The 20,150-nt window shown below is 34.3% G+C and overlaps 1 protein-coding gene across 1 annotated transcript; it reads left to right on the top strand.

Annotated features, from left to right (window-relative positions):
• The first annotated feature begins 1,070 nt into the window (after window positions 1-1,070).
• Window positions 1,071-20,001, top strand: LOC109106784 (utrophin-like). The gene is made up of 15 exons (XM_042743054.1): window positions 1,071-1,530; window positions 5,429-5,559; window positions 5,644-5,800; window positions 6,725-6,836; window positions 8,381-8,643; window positions 11,267-11,345; window positions 12,240-12,300; window positions 12,812-12,873; window positions 13,021-13,095; window positions 13,733-13,934; window positions 15,104-15,189; window positions 15,496-15,653; window positions 17,186-17,352; window positions 18,268-18,379; window positions 19,303-20,001. Exons 1-15 carry the CDS (start codon window positions 1,396-1,398, stop codon window positions 19,441-19,443), a joined length of 1,941 nt encoding a protein of 646 aa, XP_042598988.1. The 5' UTR covers window positions 1,071-1,395; the 3' UTR covers window positions 19,444-20,001.
• Window positions 20,002-20,150: the final 149 nt, after the last annotated feature.

Raw genomic sequence — 20,150 nt, 5'->3', positions numbered from 1 at the left:
TAGGGTTAAACCCTTTAGGTTCCTATCAGTTTATTAATCACCTTAATGTGTTGCTGATTTATCAGGTACTTAAGAGCTAATTCGTCATACCACATTTACCCCCAAACTACCATTAATGTATTAGATTTAAAGATTAGGGGATTCCAGTTCAAGATTTTAATCATACGAGAATCCTAAATCTGTATCATACTGTATCATATATCATACTGTAAACATTTGATTTACACATTTCTAAGGCCTCTACTATCATCAAAACTTTGCTGAAAAACTTGTTTACAATAACTACATGCCTTGTGTCGTCTGATTGGTAGTTTATATATATTTTTTCTTTTTACAAGGAAAAGGCATTTTCATTCTAAAAAAATATTTTCTTTACTGATTTTTAGAAAGTAAATGTAAGAATAACTTTTATATTGTTAGTACTATTTAAAGATTATCAATTACTTGACTGAAGTACCTTAGGTTTAAATATATATATATATATATATATATATATATATATATATATATATATATATATATATATTATATATATATATATATATATATATATATATATATATATATATATATAATGGTTACAATACGAGTATCAAATATAATTTATCAGGCTTTTGAGGAATATTTATTTGTTTGCTCAGTGATCATTGAATTGCATTGCATTATGTTTTGCCAACCGATATTAAAACCAATATTTATGTATGCATTTTACGTAAGCTGACTGATATACTGTTAAAGATCTCATTGATTTACATTACAAGCAAATCAGAAATTTATTTAATTTATTTAAAACACTTCAAATGATATTGGATTCATCAGGTTTTATTCTTGTCAGCTCTAGTGCTGCTGTCAGTAGAGCAAGCAATATATGACAAACCAAATGCTAAGATATTCTGAAATCAAACACCTTTTTATTTAATACATTTTGTAATGAAAAATATAGCATTTTCATTGTATAAGTCCGTTGTTCTCACTGTATAATACAGTCTTGTTGTGTGCATGCTGTGTTCTCCCCAAATCTCTCTCTCTCTCTCTCTCTCTCTCTCTCTCTGCCACTCACTCAGACTCTCGTTCTCTCGCTCAGCATCATCTCATGCAGACAGGGAGTTTTTGCTGACAAGGAAACAAGCTTTTGCACCGTAGTCCAACTTTCAATTTCCATGGTCCGCTATTTATTGTTCAGTATCCCTTTGAAGATTAAATTACAAGCCTGAAGACAGGACATCTCTTGAGTTGGATCTTTGTGCTGGCTTTGTTTGGAGAGGCGTTTTCTCTACTTCACACTTGCAAATGACCTCTTAAGTTGTTGGACCTGCTGTAGGAGCATTTGGATTCACTTTCAAAGCCTAGATGATGTGCTAACTGTGCAAACCTCAGGAGTGGCAATCCTTTAGGATGAGAATCTTAAACAAGCCCAGTAGTCTGAAGATAATGGCTATGGTGAGATCTTCACTGCAGAAAGTGATGCTTTTTCTAGAACACATCCAAAGAATGGCTGTCATATCACCACGTTATCAAAAACTGTGCAAGGTAAAAGAGCATTTGTATAAAATTACTTTGTTCATACTACGAAGGTGCATTTTATTCAGATCTGTTTATGATTGTGTGTGTATTTGGACTCACAGCTTCTCAGTGTTTTAGAGGGTGAAACGAAAAGGGCATTCACCAAGATTTAACATTCAATGATATTGCAATGATTAATCTGTGGCTAAACTAAGGTCTATAGTGAAACAAAGCAGCAGTAACTTTTATGATTGACTGCCTTTTTTAGGAATCTTGTCCAGAAACTTGATCAGTCAATTTATTCACTAACAGGTATTTAATGAATTATACAGAAATTTGCATCTCAAACTTTCATGTAATCTCTTTAAAACTACAGGTCTCTACCAGGAGTGGGGTTCAAACCCATGAGGACATTTGTGACCCTGGAGCACAAAAGCAGTCTTAAGTCGCTGGGGTATATTTGTAGCAATAGCCAAAAATACACTGTATAGGTCAAAATTATCGATTTTTCTTTTATGCCAAAAATCATAAGGATATTAAGTAAAGATCATGTCCCATGAAGATATTTTGTAAATTTCCTACTATAAATATATTAAAACTTAATTTATGATTAGTAATATGCATTGCTAAGAACTTCATTTGGACAACTTTAAAGGTGATTTTCTCAATATTTAGATTTTTTTGCTCCCTCAGATTCCAGATTTTCAAATAGTTGTATCAGCCAAATATTGTCCTATTGAAAATTTGACACTTATGACTGGTTTTGTGGTTCAGGGTCACATTTGTCCATTGGATTTTAAGTCCAATGCCTGAACCTCTCTGCCATCCTGGTCACAGTTTATGGGTGATACCAGTAATTTTTTCACAGCAAGATATTGCATTCTGGTGAAGAATATTGGCACATTGGCATTTATTAACTTAATAAAGTCTTAAAACAATATGCCAGGCTCTGAATTTCCAGACTAAAAGTAAACACACTTTCACTGCTTATCTGAAATATGTTCTAAGCCACATTTCTGGAGTCTTTTTAGAGATTTGGTTAGGGACAAAATAAAAAAAAAAATAATAATGTTCCCATTTAAAAATATAACATTTATACTCTATAAAGTTGCTACTTGTGTTTAATGATAAATCTATGAAAAAGAGCAGGCAATGCACTGAAATTCAAACATTAAAATATAAAAAGAACAAACTGCAATATTTTGCATAGCTACTTTTTCTGCACAAAGCATTAATGTATTTCATATTTCAGGAAACTTGTGAAGATAATTTTGATCGCTTACTGTCTGAAATCTTATCAATTACACAGAAACTGGTGCATCAGTGACAACATATACATGTTTGGCTTGTCTGAACAACATTGAGTCAGCACTGAGCATTCTTAGTACCTTGTTTCATTGAAAACTTTCACCAGGAGTAGGGTTTGAACCCATGAGGGAATTTGTCCATTGGATCTTAAGTCCAACACCTTAAACACTCGGTCATCCTGGTTACATGTGCACTAGATCTTTAGTCTTTTCTTATGGTTTCAAGAAGACTATTGTTTGCAGAGAGTTGTTGCATTATGCACAAACTGCAGTTGGCACCATATCTATGAGATGGCAAGAACATTAATGCATTGACATTTATAAACTTCTTCTTAATGTCTTCCTCACCACAAGTGTGCCAAACTCTGATAACTCTGATTTCTCTGACTAAAAGCAACCTTTATTGCTTATCTCATAGATGCCAAGTTTCACAAAGACTATGTAAGGGATGTAGGCTATTATATTTATTAGTCACATCTCTATAAAGCACTTTGAACACTTTTAGAAAAAATTTAATTGAGCCTTATAGTGTGGGCTCCATTTGGAATAAAATGGAAGAAGGATAAACACATTCCAAAAAAACAAAAAAATAAAATTAAAAAAATGTGATTATGATGATCCTGAACTGCTGGAAATTACTGGTCTGTGAATCTTACTAACAACAATTAATACAATTTAAAAGCTCTGGATATTATGTTATAAATTTTCATGTTTTGAAGCATACGCGCTCTTGGTTGAACAGAAAGTAAGAGCAGTAATGATGCACTGACAGTTCAGTTGTTGAAGTTAAACTGCTAACTGGGAGTCTTTGTCAATGTCTTCGTGTTTTAACTACAGTGCTTTTATCCCTAAGCTGCGTTGAGTTATTATAAAATAAAATAAACAAATCCGTCATTTACTGTGTCATCGTAGACCTTTTTATAAATAACTTGGTGAATGCTTATATGAAAATGTTGACACTGGAAATCGCAGTGTATTTTTTTCTGATTATTTTTCATAGGCTTACTCGTGCAAATTTGTACTACAACCTCATTAACGCATGCGATGAAAACACGAGATTGTAATAGATCTGATCAAGCTCAGGTTTTTAGCATCGCTATAGCCAGTGGTCGAATTGAAAAAAATAAATAAATCAAGGGGGATGGTGGTGCAGGGGGTCCTGTGATTACAAATGCTTACAAAATTTGTCAAATTTTTAAAAACATTTTTATTTAACAAAAAAAAAAAAAAAAAGCATAATTAAATGAACTATGGTTTATGAGCTGTTAACCTTTGTGGAGCCGAAATGGCCCAACAATGTCAAAAGTTTTAAGTTTTTCTTTTTTTTTTTTGTTGGGACATTTGGTCCTCACAATGTAGGTTAAACCAATACACACACACACACACAATCTGTGTGTCTGTGTGCCAAATGACATAAACGATGCCGCTTATTTAGGGGTGTGCGATATTGACAAAAATGTATAATATTATATATTATTTATAATAATATATATAGTGCAGGCAGCACAATAACATTAATTCAGGGGAATGTCTTTAAACTCTAATCAAGAAAATATAATACCTTATTATGTTATCTTCTTTTTAAAGAACGCCAGAAGTCACGTGCAGCTCGTTAATATTGAGCTCTGATTGGCCAATCGCCCTTATTTAGTAAATCAGTTATTATATGTAGAGAATATTGATATTGAATTTGCACGATAAGTTTTACATAATACAAAGCATTCTAAAGGGGATGGTGGTTTTACAGAGGGGATGCTTTTTATCATTTTTTTTTCAACAAGCTTCTACCCACAATTCAAGCCCTGGTTATTGCAGTAATAATGATGTAAAATATAATTTTCCTTCATCTTTTCCAGCTCCACTTATTAGCAGAATAGATAATGATATTAATGGATTCCAGCATAATAATAAGTCTGTTATGTCTCTGTTTGATGTCTTTCTCTGGCTGTATATATCATCACTGCGGCCCTAAACGAGAGAGCTATATTTTTTTCTGATATAAACCAACCACTCATTATGTCTGTGGAGGCTTTAAGGAGACTGCCACCATAAATGAAAGTTTTATAGGTAGGAATTACAGCAGACTGTTGAAGGCAGGTGAGGTGTGTGCAGTTTTATTTTGTAGGTGTTCTGTCAATCACAGATGTGCTTTGTAACCTGATTGGTTTATTTGGATTCCTAGTTATGTATTTTCCAGATTTTGTGAGCCTGCATTAGTCTCATTAAAGGAATAGGTCACCCAAAATGAAAATTTGATGAAAATATCATTTGGATTTCTTGTGGATTATTGTGATGTTTTTATCAACTGTGGACTCTCATTCTGACGGCACCCATTCACTGCTGAGGATCTATTGGAGAGCAAGTGATGTGATGCTAAATTACTCCAAATGTGTTGAAACAAACTCATGCACATCTTGGATGGCCTGAGAGTAAGTAAATTTTCAGCTAATTTTAATTTCTGGGTGAACTATTCCTTTTAACAGCAGTGCTGTTTTCTCTTCATTTTAGTCCTATTTATAGGCCAAATAGACCGAAGGGACGATCACTTAATCAGAGTCTATTGAGATTAGTTTGAATTGGTGCAATTTCAGCTTCTGCATGCTGTTATTTCTCCTCAGGACATTGAGACAGATGTTGATACCCAGACTGATCTTTCTAAAAGGGCTCTTGGGAGTCAGATCCAGAATACCAAGGCACAAGAGCTTGATAAGTTCGGAGATGTGGACCACATTCATATAGCCTCGAGAAGGTTTGTGCAATATATCCAGCAATACAAACAAACGTATACCTCCAAATGTCCTGAACTTTCCTTCAAACTGTCATGTTCTTTCAGAGAGTGTTTGGAGGCAGGTGTGGAGAAATGGACAGGACTCATAGCCATCCTTGAAGAGCTTTGGTTCTGGGTGAAGCTGAAGGATGAGGAGCTGACAAGGCAGAAGCCGGTGGGAGAAGATGTACATACTTTACAGCAGAAACAAGGCTACTGTACGGTCAGTCACGCTGTGTGTGGAAGAGGGAGTGACATTTACTTGTGGCTCCAAAATCTGCATTACTAAGTCTTTCTGTCTTGAATTTTAAAGAATGTAAAGTACATTTTTTTTGGAGCTTCAAAAAGGATGCCGAAGCAGTATGTTCACGGGTTATACAGGCATCTCTGATTTTAAGGACCAGGAAGAGTGTTAAACACTTACAGTCCATTTTGTGTGATGTCGTCATATGTTTTTTACATAATGTCTTATAATTTTCCTCTTTGTACCCAGCACCTTTAATAACAAGATATAATACAAAATAATTAAACACCTTGATTACTGTTCCTCAAACAGAAGCTGTGGTATTGTTTTGTTTGTAATTGCTCTGCTGAATTATTGATGTCCTTCAGATGCACAGCACTGTTTATCATTGTCATTTATTGCATTTACTGCATTAAAACATTGCATCAGTTGCAATAAGTCTTGACAAGCAGACCTCACATAATAATAGCAGTAAACAATATTATAAAGTATTTTATATATGATCATGATTGAATTAAACAGTATTTTATAGTAAAGTATACCTCATTTATTCATTACTATATCATTACTAGAGTCATCGGCTCATTATTGCATCTTATTTGTTAGTGATATTATCTTGCTTTATCAGTAAAAAACACACAGAATTAATCAAAAGTTTTCCTTCTGATATTGACCACAAAGCATCTTCCTCTGGTTCAATGATTTTGTTCCTCAATTTGTCACTTTCCATTCAGCTAATGTTTGGGTTTATACATTGCTTACTGATTGCTTTTCGAGTAATTATATCTCCAATTTCACCGCCTCTAAATTGTCTGGAATGAGCTGTAATGAATGTCTAGCTTTATCTGTGTGATTTAGTTTAAATGTCACACCCCTGAATCTTTAATGTGTTGTTTGACACAGGCCCTGCACAGCGAGTTGATTGGACGGAGGCAGGATGTGAATCAGATGTGTCTGTCTCTGGCTGTTCAACCTACAACAATGGAAGTCCTGAGCAATATAGAGATGGCTTCAGGTGAGAGACTATTTTTGTCAGTTTGCGTCCTCCCAGAGGGACATTTTATTTTTTGGAGGTTTGTCTTTCATGACACATGAATTCTCAGTTATGTTTCTTAAAAGAATCAGCATATGTTATGGATAACAAAGCTCAGATCATTTGGTTTTGGGAGAATTCGATAAAAAAAAGGCCTTCGATTGCAGGTTTTGATGTCTTGGCAAATCTCAGCAGAGTTTGAGACATTATTAAGATTCCTTCTGAAACTCTGGAGGGGGCAGATGTGAGATTTATAGGTGTCTTTTTTTCAAGAGACACGTCTGAGAAGCAGGAGACTTTAACAAAAAATAATTTACTCCTTTTACTGTGTAGGAGAGAAACTTTGTTGCAGTGACAGATTTCACCTATCAGTCTGGTTTTGTCCTCAGTTGTCTGTTTCTATTAAAGGTGCCACCAAGTGTCAAATTTTATGTGTATTGTCTTTCTGATGTAAATGGTCGTCTCCTGGATTCAAACACTAATTTTTTATTACACCTTTCATTTCTGGAGGTCATAGTTTTAGGCTATAGCGTTGTTGCTGTTTGATTTATGTGTCTCTGTAATGGCTCAGTAGACACAATAAACCTTATAGGACACAAAGTGAAAAGTGAGAGAGTGCTGAAGGGGACGGATTTAAATCTGAGCTGGATTTATAGCAGCTGATCGCAGAGGAAAGATTAGATTCCAGAGTAAAGAGACACGGTAAGTGCTGGTCCACAGTAATATGGACTAGGACTCTTAACTCCTAAAATATTCAGTCCTGTAAAACCCAGTCTACATGTATCTGACATGAACAAATAAATATGAGCAGATAATCTTTTTATAGTAGCTTACTGACAATTACAATTAAGCATGTAAACATATCCATTTACTTTAAATATAATTAACTATAGTTGTCTCTATAATTTATACAAAAAGGCATACAAAAATGAAATCATCAAAATAGAATCAAAATGCCACTTTTTGGAAACTGTACGTTTACAAGAACCGTCCAAACAAACCGATTTAATAGAAAGAATTTAAAAACACATATCTTCTTTCTATCTATTCTAATTTTTTTCTTAAAAAAGTTAGAATAACAAACCAACACTAGCTTTTCTAATCTTTTTGTATTTCTATCTGTTTTCTTTTTACTACGTGCACTGCATTAAGCTAACTGAGACTTGTTATAGCACTTTGGATAAAAGCGCCTGCTAAATGACTAAATGTAAATGATATGTAAATGTAAAGAACTGAACTTTCCAAAGCTACATATAAGACAAAGGTAGCCTAAGTTTGTGTGACATTGAAACAGCAATGCCGCTAATCATAGCTTTGAAGTTGCTTACTGTCTACTGTTATGATGTTGTAATCTACTGTAATAATGTAAAGGACGTCATGGTCATCGTGGTCTATAAATGTCTCCATAGTATGCAGAAACCAACAGATCACAAAAAATGCTACTTTGGATTAAATAATCACTAAAATGACATGATGTGGGACATCTCCCTTGAGGTCATTTGACTGATGCTGTGTTTGACTTTCTGCAGAGACAGTCCAGGAGGAGAAGATTCTTCAGCTGGCTCAAGCAGTTCAGGAGCAGGCCACTGAGGTCCAGCAGCACTGGGAGCGGTTCAGTGCTCAGGCCGCCAGCTGGCAGCACGAGGTTGACTGGGCTCTGGGGAAACTTCAGGATCTCCAACATGCCATGAACCAACTGGACCTTGGCCTGGCTGAGATGGAGAAGGAGAGCTTGCACTCTGAGGAACACAGCATGGTCAACTGTGTGCTGGAGCACGTGGAAAATATCGTGAGTTCATTTAAAAAATTACAGCAAAGATGTAAAACGAGGCCCATTAATGCAATAACTAATTTGTTACAGTATTTATTAATCAGGTCCAATTAATATTGTAACATTACAATTCTTGATTTTAATGATGTATTAGTTAATGTTGAAACTTACATTTACTAAGACCAATAACTGTTTTAGAATAACTTTTCATTGCTCGTTAATTCATGTAGTTAACAACTTAATGTAGTAAGTACAAATAGGATCTTATTTGTTAAGTGCTACCAAAATTTATTTTCTTTATTATTAAATTTTTAATTGACGCTGAATTGGTAACATATTCTTTTTCTATTTTATGTTTCAGAATTGTTCTTCAAAATGGCTGATTTTAAGCTTAAAATGATCACCTTTCAATATAAACTAGACCCTTTTTATTATAAACTCTTTTAGTATTTATTTTATTAAGACCTGCTTTACTGTTCAACATTTATGTATATGATAACAATATTTTAGATTATTATTAGGAGTCTACTGGTGTTTTTGAGAGGGAAAATTTACTCTAGTACTACAGATGTCTGTGTGTTCACTCTCTATTCTTCAGTTTTTTCCAGTTTGACCTCCACAGACTTAGAACTCTATTATACACTTGGATATGTCATAGGCAGCTCATCCCTCATGTCTCATGTGATGATCAAATATGACATTTTCTTTGTAATTTTAGCCTAGAATAGAACAAGGCAGATCCAGTGAAAGATCAGACTCAGATTTGACTGTACAAGGGCATTTGAATAAATAGGGTAGCAAGATGTCTCATGTGAGCAAATGCATCTGTTTTATTGAACCGTCCCATCAGGTCAGATTAGGTAGAGGACTGCATACACGCAAGGTCATCAGACCACACCGCCTACTGATCATACAATGTCAAACATCAGGGTCAAGATGGAGTTACTGTACATTGGTTAAACTCTGAGATGTGCAGTACAAGGGCATAAAACCATCTGAAATACTCTTTAAGCTGTATGTATCCATGCTAACTGTAAATAAATGTAAATAAAAGTAATCATTTAATCACCCTCAGGCCATCCAAGATGTAGATGTGTTTGTATCTTCATCTGAACAGATTTAGAGAAATTTTGCCTCTGCAGTGAATGGGTGCCGTCAGAATGAGAGTCCAAACAGCTGATAAAAACATCACAATAATCCACACCACTCCAGTCCATCAATTAAGGCTCCATGTTTGTAATAAACATGTTCATCATTAAGAAGTTTGTAACTTCAAGAGTCCTCTATCCAAAATATTGCTTCTGCATTTTGAGTATTATTTTTTGAGTCCAGTGTATTTTGTTGTGAGAGGACAACAGAGGATGGATTTTTTTTTTTTCTCTGGAGGAAGCGTTATTATGGATTATGCACTATTTTGGCAAAAAGTGATGTTTTAAAATTAAAACACCATGATGGATATGTTCCATACACTCTTACATTCAGCTTTCACTTCACAAGATAATAATTGAATAAAGCAGCTGTTTAGACTCTCATTCTGACGGCACCCATTCACTGCATCTATTGGTGAGCAAGTGATGTAATGCTAAATTACTCCAAATGAAGAAACAAACTCATCTACATCTTGGATGGCCTGAGAGTGAGTAAATGTTAAGCAGATTTTTAATTTGGGGTTAACTAAAGGTCAAAATTTTTGATTATTTACTCCTCAGGTTTAGAATATTTCTTACTAGCCCACATAATAGCTATATAGATGTCATTTTGTGCCACATGGGCAACAGATAATTAGAGCCGGTTGGCATCCCACTCTGAAATGCTCATAAGGTGCATTCAAACACCAGTGTTGACCTTAAAGAATCGATTATTTTTAATCGCGCATTAGGATTACTCAAACCACACGGAGTCCAGTCTGTTTTTGATTGCTCCTTTATCCCACAGCGCTGACGAGTGTGTGACTGTCATGTTGTTTTGAGGATCCTGTGGGCAGAAATATTGACCCTCCGTATCGATCTGGGCAGCTGGAGAACATAGATAATTAAGCTGCTACTGCCCAATGACACTCTTGGGCCTTGTTTCACCAACACCACTCATCAAACCACAGTCAGACTGCTACTAACTTATTTTTGGAGCTCGAACAACAACATTTTTCACCCCGAGTGAGCATTTTGGGATTTCATGTAATAGTTATAACTGAAATATAACTGAAAGAGTTGCACCATTTGTGCTTTTGGGATGTGGCATTGTCTATCACACAAGATGAAAAGGGCACTCATTATATTTTGGCAGAGATGTGTCTCCACAGACTCTTGAAGACAGGCGTGTTGGATAATGAGCGTCTGGTCATTTCAGGAGTGAAGTACTAGAGACTTCTTTCTCATATTCTCAGAACAATGTCTTTATTTTTCTTCAGACTGCCCCCTGCTTAGTCGTCTCATAGGATGAAAAAGACTTTAAAGCACTGTAATTTCCCTCTGATCTGAGCTACCATTATGTCTCTATTGGGGGGGTCTGTTTCGATCAGCGCATTATGGTCTGAAAGCACAGTAAGATGTTAGGCATCATTTTTTATCTTGCCATTTGGTAAAGTCATAATCCTTCGTTCTTGATTGTTTGAGAATATTTATTCTTTTTTAAATTTTATCAGGGGATTGTGGGTAATCAGCACCGGCAGTTGCAATGCTCTCAAACAGATAAGAGACATTTCTCCCATGACCTCTTGTCTGGTAAGTTGGATAAACATTTTTAAGCATTTTTTCAGTACTCCCATAGTCATGGAAAACCTTTTTAACTCTAAAATGGTGAATTTTTTTATTTATTTATTTTTTTTAGGCCTGGAACACTTATGTGAATTAATAAAAAGTACCTGAAAAGTAATTTCTGTAGTGAATGGGTGTACACTACCATTCAAAAGTTTGGGTTCAGTTAGACTTTACTTTTTAATGTCTTTAACACTTTTTTTTAGCAAGAATGCATTTAATTGATTAAAAGTGACAGTAAAGATATTTATAATGTTACTAAAGATTTTAAAAGATTTTCAAATAAATGCTGTTCTTTTGAACTTTCTATTCATGAAAGAATCCTGAAAAAAATGTATCCTGATAAATATATTGATAATAATCAGAAATGTTTCTAGAGCAGAATGAGTTCTGAAGGATCATGTGACACTGAAGACTGCAGCAATGATGCTGAAAATTCGGCTTTGCATCACAGGAATAAATTACAATACAAAAGAAAAAGTTATTTTAAATTGTAATGATATTTCATAATGTTGTACGTTTTATTGTATTTCTGTTTTTTTATCAAATAAATGCAGCATAACATTCAAAAATATTATAAAATCTTCAACCCCAAGCTTTTGAATGGTAATGCAAATATTTTAGTTATACTCAACTCTAGGATATTCACCGGCTGGCTAGAAATTGCTATTTTTAAATTTTTTTCTTAAAAATCTTCATCCGGGCATCTGGAAACTGCTGAAGAAGTCATGAAAAATCATTGTTCAGAAAAGTAGAGAAAACCCAATTTGTCTTAAATACGTTTTCCACTGTATAATAAAACCACACTGCGTGAAAGTTATTCAAATGTCATGACTTTGAAACCTTCTGTCTCCCAACCAGCTTCCGTTCAGTTCCCTTGGCAAAGAGCTGTTTTTCATAGCGGTGTTCCTTATTATATCAAGTGAGTTGTTTCATACATTGTCATCCCGCTATGATTTCCCATGTGTTCAGTTTTGCATTAGAATTAAGTTATTCAACAAATTTTAATCTAGTTGCAGTCACTCTTACTAAAATGTATTATTATAATTTTCTTCAGAAATCATTCTAATATGCTGATTTGCTGCTCAAGAAACATTTCTTATTATTATAAATGATGAAAACAGCTGTTTTGCTTAATATTTATTTTGTTTTTTCAGGATTATCAGATGAATAGAAAGTTCAAAAGAATAGCATTTATTTGAAATAGAAATCTTTTTGTAACATTATAAAAGTTTTCAAGGTCATTTTTGACCAATTTAATGCATCCTTACAGATTAAAACTATTGATTTTGTACAACAAAAAAAGACTCCTTCGAATAATTGTGAGAAACTCTTCAAAACCTTCTGTCAGTTTAATTCTTATACTTAAGAGATACCAAAATACATTTTCCATGGTGGTGAATTGATGTTAATTATTATGAATTATCTTTCAGTCATGAGCAGCAGACCACCTCATGGGATCATCCAAAGATGACACAGCTATTTCAGTCAATGGGTTTGTTCTTGCTCCTGTCAATCAGTGTCCATGTAGTTCAGTATGCATGCTTTCTTACATTTTGCTTTTTATTTGAACTTGAGAACTAGGACTTTTCTTCTTGATAATATTCACATCCAGCCTTTATGTTTTACCCTCGATATGCAGCTGATCTGAGCCATGTGCGTTTCTCTGCTTACCGCACAGCGATGAAGAGCCGCCGGCTACAGAAAGCCCTCTGCTGTGAGTGATAACTTATCATTTAAGTCTTATACTTCATATACTTTCCCAATAAATAAAAAACACATCCATCTTCCTTCTGTGGGATATTTGAACAAAAAACAAAATCAATTTGAAAATTATATCATTGCATTGCAAATTACCATCAATGTGAAAAACCCCTCATCACTTCTCACTCTAAATGACTTTGGAAGTAAACAGATTACTCCAGAAGACAAAGGCAATTTCAACCAAGCAATCTCAAGCTCTATCTGCTAATTTCGTCAGGACGTTTCTGGTACACTAACTATGAGCCTTTGATCTGCAGTAGGAGTTTTGAGAGCATTAGAGCCGGCAAGCCACCCGCTGACAACATTAGTACAGTACAAGCTGTGCAGAAATAGCCGGATGGTGTTTTTGGTAACAGACAGCAGCTGCTTTGTGGGTGATGTTGAGAAAGGGTAGTTGTTGAAATGTATAATTGGTTGCAAATCTGATGAATGCTGATAAGAAATATAATTTTTTTCTGCCTTTTCAATAGGGAATTTTCATTACACGGCAACGGATGAGTTACGCTCCAGTGACTTTCATTAAAATGCGCTGAATGGAATTCATTGTGGAGACTGAATGAGTGGAGATGAAATCTGTCTGTCTGTTTCAGTGGACCTTATGGAGCTCAGCATTGCCCAGAGTGTCTTTGATCAACACAAACTCACACATAATGGGCAGCTACTGGAGATTCCAAGCATCATAAACTGTCTCTGCACAATCTACCATGAACTTCAGCAGGTGCATCCGGATCTGGTTAATGTGCCTTTATGTGTGGATCTGTGTCTAAACTGGCTTCTAAAGGTCTACGACAGGTCTGTATGGGTCTTATCTTTATCTTATCTGTTCCTGTGGCTCAGTGATAGAGCATTGTGTTAGTAGTGCAAAAGGTTGTGGGTTCAATTCCCAGGGAACACAAATACTGGTTAAAAAAAAAAAATGTATATCCTGAATGCACTGTAAGTCGCTTTGGATAAAAGTGTCTGCTAAATGCATAAAATGTAATACAGTGGCCTTTAAAACATATTTAGACACTTAGGAATAGTTCACCCAAAAATATAAATTAGCTGAAAATTTACTCACCCTCAGGCCCTCCTAGATGTAGTTGGGTTTGATTTTCAGAACAGATTTGGAGAAATGTAGCATCACTTGTTTACCAATGGATCCTTTGCAGTGACTGGGTGCCGTTAGAATGAGAGTCTAAACAGCTGATAAAAACATCACAATAATCTACACCACTCCAGTCCATCATTTAATGTCTTGTGAAGTTAAAAAGGTCTTGATTTATTTGTTTATTACAGCACATACACAGTTTGTAAATAATGTACATTACTTGTGGATTATTGTGATGTTTTTATCAGCTGTTTGGATTCCCTCATTCTGACGGCACCCATTCACTGCAGAGGATCCATTGGTGAGCAAGTGATGTGTGCATCCAATAACAAAATATTAGGCATTTATTTGCCAGCATAATCACAAAATAAATAAATAAATAAATAAATATTTGGTTTAATATGATAAAACAAAATATATAGTTTATAGATATAGTAAGCTTAACTCTTGGTTTAATATTTTTTATCTAATAATGACATTTATAAAATTTTAAATCTGAATGAGTTGTCCAATGCACTCTAAAAAGTGATTCTCCTGACCTCTAAACTATTGCAGACAGTCCCCTCTGTAATGGTTGCTCTCATACATATTTGATGTAATGCTTTATGTTAATTTCTTTTTGCTATCCTACAGCAATATTTCTATTTTTTGCCAAGAGGACAAGCTGACACAAAACTGCTTAGTAAAGACATAACCAGTGTATTTCCCCAAGATAATATGCATTTAAAATATAATAAGTCATTTGTGTGTTATATAAATGTAAGTGTAGCTAGAAGGCTGTGACAGAATTCAGTGTGTTGTTCACAACAACAACAAAAAAAAACCTGTTCAGATTGATTTTTGACTTTTGCTGTCTTTATTTTTTTAATAGCGACAGAAGTGGAAAAGTTCAAGTGTTGTCCATGAAGATCGGCTTGTTTTCTCTTTCAAAAGGACCTCTAAAGGATAAATACAAATGCAAGTACTTTGATATTGAATATAAGTGGCATAAAATATTCTATCCTGCTCTCAATTTATAAATGAATTAAGTTATGTTGTGAAACACTGGCTTCTTTCTTCCACTTTAAATGTCTGTGCACAATTTCACTGCAAACTTTGATCTCAGTGTCTCAGACCTACTGAGAATTGAATGCAACACCCTCCTTGCTGTAGCTCCTACAAGGACATTTATAAATTGGATCTTAAGTCTAAAATCTTAGCCACTCACCCTCTTGGTCTCATCATGTGATGTTCTTTGAGTTTCGCTCCTGCTGTCCTCCACAGATCTGTTCGCTCAGGTGGCTGGCGCTGCAGGCATCTGTAACCAGAGGCAGCTGGCGTTACTGCTACACAACAGCATCCAAATCCCACACCAGCTCGGGGAGGCCGCAGCGTTCGGGGGGAGTAACATGGAGCCCAGTGTCCGTAGCTGCTTTCAGAATGTGAGTTAACTCTATAAAACAAGATAATGAGATACCTCTCTTCATATCTTTCTATCAGTTCAAACCAAGACCTATGTGTCAGATTTTTCTCCTGAGAATTAATGTTATTTCTGTATCATATTTAGGTAGTAGTATTAATATTTCAAATTAGCTTTTTTATATTTTCAGTTATTTTAATTTTAGTCTAATAATGTCATAATATAACTTTTTAATAATGTGCTTTTGTTTTGTTAGTTTTAGTTCTACATTTTTTAAGTTTTATTTAATTTCAAAGCGTTGAGATTAAATCAAGGTTAAAGGGAGATTTATGAGTCAGATTTTTCTGTAGACCGTTATAGTTTTATTATTATTTTGAATTAGCTTTATTTTTATTATTCGGGTTTCATTTTATTTAACTGTTTTGTCTTTATTTTTTATATTATTGTTTAGGTTTAATTTACTTTTATTTCAGTTGTAGTTTTGATTTATTTCCAGTTATTTTAGTGCTTCAACCTAAACTTATTTCATTGTTGCTAAAACAACATCTTATCTCTTTTTTTGTCTAATATTTATATTACATTTTATTTGACCTTTATTTCAGTTAGTTATATAGTAACCTTGTTAGATCAATCTCAGTGTTTTTCTCAATCTAACACCAAAGTGAAAAATCAGATCTCAAACATTTTGATCTACACAAATATTTTCAGTACCAAAAAAAGTATGTGCACATTAAAAGATGACAATGTTTAACCAAAATTCTGACATGAAAATCAATGAACATGATTCTATGATACATAATTCAGGTGTGCGAGATATTATATATTCCTAAAGGGGTCTGCTGAACGGATGCTCAGACTTGTTTATTTGGGGATAGGGGCTCATCATTACACTTCACTGAGTTTTGACATATAAATAAATGATGAGCTTAGTTATAAGAGTGGCAGGCCTGCCAGGGGATTTACATCGCCACTTTCAGACGCTTAGCGCTCGATTCGACAGCTGACGCACAAGCTACCGAGAGATATTTAAATGAAATCCACTTGATTTGTGTGCGCGCATTCCCATAATATCACATGATGGAGTGCTTTATGATGTGGACCACATCCGCTGGTGTAATGGAGTATTTATAAATCCGTTCAGCTCTCCCGAAAGCCGCCCTGGACGGAGCCTCCAATACTTCACTGTTTTACTTGGGTCACAGTGGAGCTCTTTTCATTTAATGTTGCATGTAATGAAAGACTCTTGATAGTCCTGCCTTAACTGGCCTGCTGTAATTGATTCATAACAGTAGTAGCAGTTTTAATGTCACGAGGGAGACACAAATGATCACAATTGGCCTCATTTGCTTCACTTCAAAATTACTAATGGATCCCTTCCCCTCAGGCTAATAAGGTTGTGATTGGATATTATAGTTTTTGGGTTGTAGTTGAATACGCTTCTGAAATGATAAAGAGACCATCTGAGTGCTTTTAGACTCAGACAGCTCCATTATAGAGCGTCATGCAGTGCATTGTGGTTATGAATGAGGGGTTTGTCTGTCGTCTGGGGTTCAGGTGGGCCGTAATGACGTCATTGAGCTGCAGCAGTTTGTGGACTGGATGCATTTGGAGCCGCAGTCCATGGTCTGGTTGCCTGTACTTCATAGAGTCGTCGCCGCAGAAACCGCCAAACATCAGGCCAAATGTAACATCTGTAAAGAGTGTCCCATGGTGGGCTTCAGGTAAACAAAGGGAAATTTGTTTTATTGTGAACAGTTATGACATTGTCATTTAGAAAATAGAAACTCATCATCTAATTTTCTTTAGCAGAGGAGGTGCATAACCTTCAGACAAGGTTGTTCGTCACCCTCAAGAGGTCAAACAAAATAGAACAATATACAACAATTATACAATAAAATATTCAATTCAAATTAATTATAATAAAATTTTATTAATTATAATAAAATTAAAATAACAATAGTAATAACAATGTTGCACTTTTTATTATTATTTTTTTTACTTTTATTATTTTTTATTATACTTTATTATACTAATACTTTTATTATTTACTTTTATTAGCTATTAATAATAATATATTATAAATAATAATATATACAATATATTTTAATGAGGTTTGACATTTTTGTAATCCCAGAATTTGGAATGTGTCTAAACTTCAGTGTAAATCCCTGATTTTTGTCATTTCATTACTTTCTTGCAATAAACATTGAAATTAAATATATCAAAAGTGCTGAAATTTAAAATGATACCATAAAACACACTATAATAGTAATACTAATAATATCATGTCAGAATGGGGAACAAGGTTTTTTGTGCATTTGATTAAAAAATTAAGTAATGGTTCATCAATGTATATTATTTGTGTGGACAGTGCCATAAAAGTCAAGTAACATTTATTTATATAGCACTTTATACAATACAGATTGTTTTCGAGAAGCTTTATAGTAATAAACAGAAAAAAGCAAAATTCTTAAATTATGAAACTAATTACATTTAAGTTATAAGCAGCTCTACAGAAAACAACAGTGTCATTGTTCAGCTGAGTTTCGTTCAGTGTTAATACAGTTCAGCTCAATGACAGTATCAGTGTCGCAAAATTCATAGCTGCTAGTGTTAAGCATCTGTTTATCTTTAAGGTATCGGAGTCTGAAGCACTTCAACTACAATGTGTGTCAGATGTGTTTTTTCTCGGGAAGGATTTCCAAGGACCATCATCTCAGCTATCCAATGGTGGAGTACTGCACCCCTGTGAGCATCTGGAAGAGGCTTGTGTTTTGTTGTTTTCAAATGGTTCTTTGTGAAAAATGGTTCAAAAATTATGGAGGAAACAGTACGGGTGTTGTGACACCCTAAAAAAATGTGAAAAAAATATTTTTTACAAATTAATTTGTATTGTTATTTCTAAATATTATGTAATTTAATAACAATAATTTATTACATTGTTTAATATAAATATCTATCTAAATTATATATATATAATATATACAGTGGGTACAGAAAATATTCAGACCCCCTTAAAATTTTCACTCTTTGTTATATTGCAGCCATTTGCTAAAATCATTTAAGTTAATTTTTTTCCCTCATTAATGTACACACAGCACCCCATATTGACAGAAAAACACAGAATTGTTGAAATTTTTGCAGATTTATTAAAAAAGAAAAACTGAAATATCACATGGTCCTAAGTATTCAGACCCTTTGCTGTGACACTCATATATCATTATAATGGACGCATGTTCTGTTGCATGCATGTTCTGTTATAATAGTCTTCATGTTCTGTTGACTATAGTTTCACTAATAATAAGCATAAAGTATCCATATTTGTCCATCTCCATGTTGATTAGAGTTTTAAAAAATAAAAAAAAATAAAATTAAAAAAAAATAAAAACAATAAAAAAAAAATAAAAAATAAAAAAAAAACTCATGCCGATCATGAGATTAATCACGATTAAATATTTTAATCGATCGACAGCCCTAAAATATAATATTAGATATTTTATATATCTACTTTATTTTGTGTGTGTGTGTGTGTGTGTGTGTATGTGTGTTGGTGCATTAATATTTTTGTTAGATTTTTTTTTTTTTTTAGCCTAAATGCCTAAACACACTGTCCCTGTCACTGTAATTCTTCATGCACAACAGAACATTTCCCTACAGCCTCTCTGTTACAGACCACCTCAGGAGAAGATGTGCGTGACTTCACCAAGGTGCTGAAAAACAAGTTCCGCTCAAAGAAGTACTTCACCAAACACCCTCGGCTCGGCTACCTGCCCGTGCAGACCATCCTGGAGGAAGAGCATTTAGAGACGTGAGTTCGTCTAGTGCATATATTCAAGAAGCATCTTTCCTCTCTAATTCTTGTCTAAAAAGTGCAAGAATAAACTGTATTATACTTCCTAGATTTACACCCTGACTACAGGATGCCATTTCTCTATTGTAGCAGTGACTTCCTGTCATCGCTCAGCCTCATGGGAAACATGCTTCTCTGATTCTGTTTTGCTGAGGAGTTCATGAATTACTAAAGGTCTATTCATGTGTCATTCGAAAGCTGGAACAGATAAGAGGCCGTTCATTCATGTAATTACAAAGCTGCCGCTTTAACATCGACACGCAAATGCTGCTTGCCTCTCGTGGATGTGAATTTAATTACAAAAGCAATCAGGTGTCTGTTTAGTGAGATCGAGGGGGAAATGAAGAGACAGGACATTTATCATGTTCACGGCAGTCTTTAATATTGAAATAAACCAGCTGTTCTCACTAGCTGTTGTAATGTCAGAGCACAGACAATAGTAGTTTTGTGTTGAGTGTCTTTATTACGTGTCCGGATTCATTATATGAGTGACTGCTTGTGGCTTTTTTCTCCTTTTACGTCTTAGCTTATTTTTATGTCCAGAAACATATCATTAAATTTAAACAAACAAAAATGCTTAACGTTAAACTATGAAAATCTATTAAATATAAAAAAAAAAAAAAATTTTTTAACAATGATCTAAACAAAGTGAAATAATCACTAACTAAT

Source organism: Cyprinus carpio, chromosome B17, assembly GCF_018340385.1.
Source record: "Cyprinus carpio isolate SPL01 chromosome B17, ASM1834038v1, whole genome shotgun sequence".
Lineage (NCBI taxonomy): Eukaryota > Metazoa > Chordata > Actinopteri > Cypriniformes > Cyprinidae > Cyprinus > Cyprinus carpio.
This window is presented reverse-complemented; position numbering and strand designations above follow the sequence as displayed.